Source organism: Labrus mixtus, chromosome 21, assembly GCF_963584025.1.
Source record: "Labrus mixtus chromosome 21, fLabMix1.1, whole genome shotgun sequence".
NCBI classification, from domain to species: Eukaryota; Metazoa; Chordata; class Actinopteri; order Labriformes; family Labridae; genus Labrus; species Labrus mixtus.
Window position 1 is genome coordinate 2,241,953 of NC_083632.1, and position 7,391 is coordinate 2,249,343.

At 38.5% G+C, this 7,391-nt stretch overlaps 1 protein-coding gene across 1 annotated transcript in view; it reads right to left on the bottom strand.

The window, feature by feature from the left end:
* The window catches only part of LOC132955163 (elongation of very long chain fatty acids protein 6-like), a 12,977-nt gene extending 11,761 nt beyond the window's left edge, over positions 1-1,216 (bottom strand). Inside the window, exon 1 of the mRNA XM_061027915.1 lies at positions 950-1,216. Coding sequence (XP_060883898.1) covers positions 950-1,035 — 86 coding nt within the window. The 5' untranslated portion in view covers positions 1,036-1,216. The remainder of the gene's footprint in view (positions 1-949) is intronic.
* Positions 1,217-7,391: the final 6,175 nt, after the last annotated feature.

Genomic DNA, 7,391 nt, shown 5'->3' on the forward strand with positions numbered 1-7,391 from the left:
ATAGTTTTTCTGAACTAAGGTCACGTTTAGGGACCGACTGATATGGAAGTTTTTGGGGCGATACAGATATCGATATTGGGGAGGGGGAAAAATCGAATGCCGATATCTGTCTTAGATCTTTGAAATCTGCAGATATAGTAGATAGTCGTCCTCAGTGTCTCCCTGTCGTCTCAGTGATGTAAAAGGACACTGCTGCATCTTTGAATGTCTCATTTGACTTTAACAAACTCTCAAAATTAATATCCACCTTATGACATCACACATTGACCTATGACATCACACATTGACCTATGACATCACACATTAACCTATGACATCACACATTGACCTATGACATCACACATTGACCTTTGTTACCCCTTTGAGTTGTTTTAGTTTGGGATCCTTTTAATGCAAATGTTGTAACCTTGATCTACCAGAAGGTCCTTACTTTCTTTCAAAATAAAAGCACACAGCAAGTAAAGTACTGACGGTTTAAGACAGTACAAAAAATTCAAAATAAAAGCCTAGAAATCAGTATTTTAAAATGCTAAATAATGGAATTTTAAATATGCAAATAAAAAATGTGATTAATCACGATTAAATAGGGAATTAAGCAATTTATTTGCAGACCTAATTTTAGCCAAAAGCTGCAGTGGGCTGATGTGAGAGCTCAGTCTAAAAGTTGGCATCATATTTGTGCAAATTTTGACAGAGTGCAGTAGTTTGTCTGCTCTTTTAGGTGATAAAACTTCAGAAATATACAATATTGTGTTGCCTAAGACTTGTATTACTGATACTGATACTGATAGAACAGCTTTAATTATCATGTAAAGACCCTGACAGGACATGAAGCACAGACAGAGCCCTCCAGACAAACACTGCCTCCAGGTAAAGATGAGGACAGGTAGACATCACATTTATCATATTAAATATATTTTCTTCATGTTATTTTCTCTCGTTAACATACCAGTTTTCCTGCATCCATTCCAGAGCTCGTCTCTCGTCGAAACGTCGCTCGAAGTCGTATTCCGCTAGCTTCAAACTCCCGTTCATCTTTTCTCTTATTTCACCAAAAACACGAAGTTTCTGGAAGATTTAAAGGAGTAGAAGAAGAAGCGACCGCGCCGGACAGAAGAGTCTGACAGCTGCTCCTTTTATCCGGTTAATATTAACGGGATTATCACCGGTCAGAGTCCGGGGCGACGCCGGGAGGATGTGGTACCACCGCCGCCAGATTCCCCCACTGTCACTCCACCCGCGATGTTCAAGGCTCGTCATGCTGGCTGAAACAGAAAACATGCTGTTCCGGTGTTGCCTTTCAAAATAAAACTCGTTGCAGCTATGACACAGCAAATAAGTGTGTTTGTAGCATAAACTGTAAATATTACAGTAGTAATTAATAAAGTAATTAATGTAGTTGATTTTGGACGTTTATATTGTTCTATTCTGGTAATGTGTAGGCTAAATACTCGTAGATTATGGCCAGATATTTTTAAATGTATTTTTAACTTTGAGCTTCTTTTATAGATTTTGTTTTTCAGCCTCTTGAATTTAAATACATATTTTATAATAAATGTAATTATGCAGTATTTCTCGCTGATTTTTTCACTCATAAATGTAAACAATTATTGTTGGAGTTCAGGGGTTCACAAACTTCTCCTTGCTATGGACCGACCCGTACTATTTACAGCCTATGGGACCCCCTTATAGTGTTAGTCTCTGTTGGGGATCCCCCTCTTGGAATTTTTTTAAAAACCTGGTACATTACAAGGAACGTCAGACATACACATTTTTTTATAGGTTTCCTTATTTTGTATTTACAGTCAGTGATCTTGATATTCCTTCATTTAATTCAATGCCACCTTAAAAAGTGTTTTATAAATACGGTCTTTACGATAATCAAACTTTTAAAAAAAGACATTTTCTCTCTTGTTATTCAATGTGTCTTTTGGGGTGTGTAATATTTAAATTGAAAGATTGTCATCGGAAAGGACACAGATTTCAATAAATAGTGATACCATCTAAAAATACATGAATCAATTACTTGTTTTAGTATAAATTCAAGAAAAAATAGTTCGTTTTTGTCTCAAATAAGGCTCTTATTAGATTTTTATTCTAGTTCCATTTTCTCCATTGTTCCCTCCAAGTTTCAATGACCCCCTTAGAGCCTCCTGGTGACCCCTTTAGGGGGCAAGACCCCTACTTTAAAAAAAACACTGTTCTATGTAAAGCCTTTAACACAAACAGTGTCAACAATAATTTTATATATTAAGTTGTCAAACGAGATGATGATTTTTTGCTTTTTGGGACATCAGGAGGTAAAACACTTTGTAATCAGAAGTGTGCCCTAAAATTATAATTATTAATATTATACTCAAACATAAATTAAAACGAGCCTTTTTATAGATTAATTAAGTAATAAATCGCTTAAAAATCAGTTGAATTTATGGAAATTGATTTTTTTCATGGTACTCGGTTTTATTTTGGTTGTAAAAATCATCCGTTTCCGGTGTTTTCGCGCTGAGCTTTTGCGTCTTGACGTAGTGAAAGCACGTTCTCTCTTCCTCGGGCATGCAGTGATGGAGGCGGTTGGAGGGGGCGGGGCTTGACTGTGACGTTGTATTGTCTGATGGGAGGCAGCGCGGACTCTCAGACAACGAGAACTGGGACACTTGACTCTGGTTTTTCTGCTCCAGTAAATAAATTAACTCGAGTATTGTTCTGTGAAAACAACATCTGAGGTTCCTGTTCTCTCATCGAGGCTGTTACTCTGGTTTCACGTCAAACACCGACACGTTTAGAGGCAAATATTACACAACAAGACCGTTACACATCTATTCTGGAAATGTGTTCATTGTCGGAAATTATGGCAAAATATTTGAGAATTTATTAGTTATTTTGAGATTATTCTGTAAATATGTATATTTTTGTCCACTTGAATTTGAATGTTAAACACATAAGTAAAATCTCAATTTCTCACTTTTCGAAAAGAAACTGTGTTAAACATTAAAATAATAACTTCAGACAAAAACAATAAAGATATAAAAACCTTGAATTTGTCCTCACAATTTGTTGTTTTTTTTTATTGTAAATTAAACTAAATGTTCCTGTTTTGTTATGTTGTCCCCTGACTTCTTAACTTTTGTTTTATATAAATTATTTTATTTAAGTCTGTTTTTGATTGTTTATCATTTACGTTTCTTTGTATTTCCAACTTATATCATTAGACTGTATGTTTCTATTTGTAAATTTCTACCAAAAAAATAAAGTTTGTTGCAATCAAATATCGTCCATAAATCAATCAGTCAATCTTTATTTGTGTAGCAACAATTCACAACAAATGTTAACTTGAGACACTTTACAAACAGCAGGTAAAAGACCTTACTCTTTGTTATATTACAAAGACCAAACGTTAATCCATCATGAGCACTGAGCAACACTGAGCAAAAGTTACAGAGGCAAGAAAAAACTTCCTTTTAAGAGGCAGAAACCTGAATGATGAACAGACTCATGATGAACAGACATCTGCAGAAACATGGGATAAGAAGATGCAGGAAGAAGGATAGGGACAAACGCGGGGAGGATGGGGGTCAATGGCAGCAAGGCGTCCCCACAATCCTGAGGAACCTACGAGACATTAGAGCTCAGCAGCTCCCAGGAAAAGATGAGGTGAGTATTGATTTATCAAGAAATGAATTTGCAGAGTCTCTGATCATTTATACTTTTTTTGTTGCAGCCCAGTTAAATCTGTGTTATTAATCTTCAGGTTTTTCACTCAAAGACCTGCTCAGTGAAACGTTTCTAATCTTTTCTGTATTTATTGCTTTCTGTCATTGATTACCTGAGTACTCTTTGTACAAAGGGGACGGACTCACCTACGACACACTGAACATGTGAGGTATGCAGTTATGTCACATAGTGATCGCACAGATAGCTAAATCTAGATTACCAACAGGCCAAAGCTAACCAGTGTTGCAACTATAGGGCTGTCAGCTCGAACTAGTTAAAGGAGCAATATGTAACTCTGCCCCCTAGTGTTTAAAATGAGTACTGCAGTTCAGATTCTAATCATTGTAGAGCGCTGTCCCCCCCCCCCCCCTCTCTAGAGTCCATGCTCACTCAGGTCACCATGTGGTGGACTCTGAAGCTTCAGTGTTTATCCAGCTCTGCATGGGTCTGTAAACCTTTCTGTGTTCTAACCTCTCTCCATTTTTCAAAAGCATCTCCAATATTGATCCTAGTTTGAGCACGTTTCTGCTCGTGGAGCTTATTAGAAACATGCAGAGGCTTTTTAGGTCGGGTACAATCACTTCTATTCTATAAAACAGGAATTGAATTCTATATTCTGTCACATCAAGTTCAAAAATAAATTGTATCTTTAGCTCCTGAAGGTTAATAAAATCTCAGTTATACATGAATGTCAGTATTTATTTGTTTATTATGTTCAGTAGTAAGTTGTAACAAATGGAAGTATTCAAGTAAACTGCAGGTACAATAAAGGAAGAATAAAGAAACGGAGCCATCTGCTGGACAAAGGTCGAAAATGATTCTCACCTCGTCAATCCATTTCTCAGCTGCTGTGACAAAAAGCACATTGACACCGTCTACAAAGTGTACTTCTTTAACATAGCGGCCTTCAGGTTTTATGAACACACAGGGGGGTTCCCTGCACTTCAGTGTTGAAGTGGATCAGCCGGTGGAGGAACAGAAGAGTTATTGTGAGTCTGTGGAGGAGACCTGAAAGTGAAAACAGCTCAAACACAGAGACGGCCTTTCAGCTGCTGCTCCACTGGGATCCAAGTCCAGCGTGTTCACGTCCTCCCTCTCTGTGCCTGCAGGTGGCAGCAGAGAGCAGGATGTGGGAGCTCTGGGTCCATTGCAGCAGCACATGGACCCCAAAGACATCACATTTAAGGTCTTCATTTCAGGAGCATTTCTAAGTTTTATCAATGATGAACACGTGTTCTAATGCTGAGGATTAATTCATTTCATGTGATATTGCACCTCAGCATTTAAGGGGATGAGTTTGACATGAACTTTTCACATACAAAAACTACAGTGGCAGTCAAGGACAACAAACCTGTAAAAATGTACATTAGGAAAAACACAGACAGCAACTACAGAAACACATGACAAAGTCCAAAAAAAATTCAATTTTTAATGAATTATTGCAACAAATTCGAGCCATTTAAATTTGCAATTGGTGAGCGTTGGGCTGTGTAGGGTGCACTGGAAGTGTGAGTCATAAATAAGCCAAAGTTTGGTTGACTTTATTGTTCTAGTTCTTGCATTGTTGCAAATCTTTTAAAAGATATGAAGGCTACACCTGATGAAGGTCGTTTAGACCCAAACGTTGTACGATCAGATAAACATGTCAGCGTACAGAGAGGCTGCTTCTCATTGTCTTCATGTCTTCACTCGTTTAAAAAGTTTCTGCAGTTTATCTGTGTATCACGGAGCATTCCCTCCAAGTGCTCCTCGTCGTTATTAACATTCAGATCACAGAGATTAGTAGATGAGTTCATTATCCTGGTGCAGAGCGACTACCGGTCCATTTCCCTCCTGAGGAAACTGCAAAAAAACCCTCGTAGACATTTCATAGTGTCTCTGCGATGTTTTAATCACACAAGGACTGTAGTTATTTCCCAGCGGAGATCCTGTTAAATTAGTGTGTCAGAGTGTTTGGAAATGTATGAAAAGATTCAGCAGTTTTTAAAGAGCATGTTGACCCTGAATCTTTGAAAGTTTATTAATGTAAATGTGGATTAAATGTCCTTTTTTTATTTTGCAGATATCTCCACATGTATCTCTGGTCTTCTGGACTTTGGGACATTTTTCTCTGAAGACTTCCTTCGGGGTCTTTCACCGCATCTTAAATTACAACAAATCCTGCAAACTCAGCTAACAGACAAAGAAGTATATGCAGGACTATATCTGAGTGTATTCATGTGTATGTGATCATGAGGAATGAATGCATCATGTCAAAACCGGTTTCATGTCTGCACCATAAATATGAAGCTACAGCTAGGAGATGTTAGCCTGTGTGTTAGTGACAGCGTTTTGCAATGTCAGCAATATTTTCTGAATTCTTTTTACAAACCCAAAACAATCTTATTAATGGAGAAAATATTCAGCAGATTGAAAGATTTCAACAGGAGGAATAACGTCTCTCACATGTCCACAGCGCGGCCCGATTGACTGATCTCCAGTATGTAACTTTTGCAGCAGGCGAGGTAATCTCATGAGAGATTCACATCACTAGTTCACACACAAACCTTCAGTTATAAAAAGAAGTCTCTGTACTGTTTGATACAACGGCTGAAGCTGAGAGGAAGAGGACGGTGATGGATGAAGCTGAGAATATTGTGATGACAGACGGTGTAACGTTAGGCTGCACCGTTGTCTCATGTTTAGCAGCTTTACAGTCTGCAGAAAATCCTCTCACCCAAGTTACATCTCAGGTTTGCGTACAGATCCCTCCTTCCAAAACGTTTTCTCTTTCCTCGTCGATCTTCAAGTTAGCTTTAAAAGTTTGGAACCATACAAACCTATCCCAACTAGCATAATAAACTACTCCCTCCTTTAGCCACAGAGGGCAACGAGGAGGATAAAGAAGACTAAGACAAAGACGATTGTCACAACAAGCTGCATGGAATATATAGGTTAGCATCGCTGAAAGTTAGCTACATCTGAGCGTCAGGCTAACGTTAGCCAAAACTGGCAGGCTGCTGCTAGCTAGCAGGAGCTGTGTAGTAGCATTAATCTGCTTTAGTGCTAGTCGGTTGGAGGCAGTGGCGGTTCTAGACCACTTTTACTGAGGGGGCCAAACTGGGGCCAGTTGTTTTGTCAGAGGGGAACATTAAACCCAGGTGAAAAATAGACAAAGACGATCGCTGTAAAAATATCATGCCAAATAATATCACACATCATTAAATACCATGATTTATATTTGTTTCAGTAACAGAATTTAATACTAGATTGTGAGTCCGGTTGTTGAGTCAAATACTGTGTTAATGTGTTATTAGGGGGGCTCTTCCTTTTGGAGGGGAGGCCACAGGGGGGACCCAGCTCAGTATTACAGGGGCCCCTGTTGGCCCCTGCCTAGAACCGCCCATGGTTGGAGGGTATGGATTGTAGTTTTCTGTGGTTGTTTTTTTAATATTGGAGGTTTTGGATTGTTAATTTATTAACGTGCAATTCATTTCTTTACAAGTGAGCCTTCTTTGCTAAAGTAAAATTAGCTTATTGTTTACTGCATTCAAAGACCATTTGCCCTCCAGCGATAACCACCAGGCCTAGACCAGGTGGAGGTACTGACAGAAATCACCTGAAAACTTCTTAAATCATCGATAATAATTTAACTTTGTTGAGCCTGAGTAACTTGTTCCTGTGAAGAAATCCACTGGAGC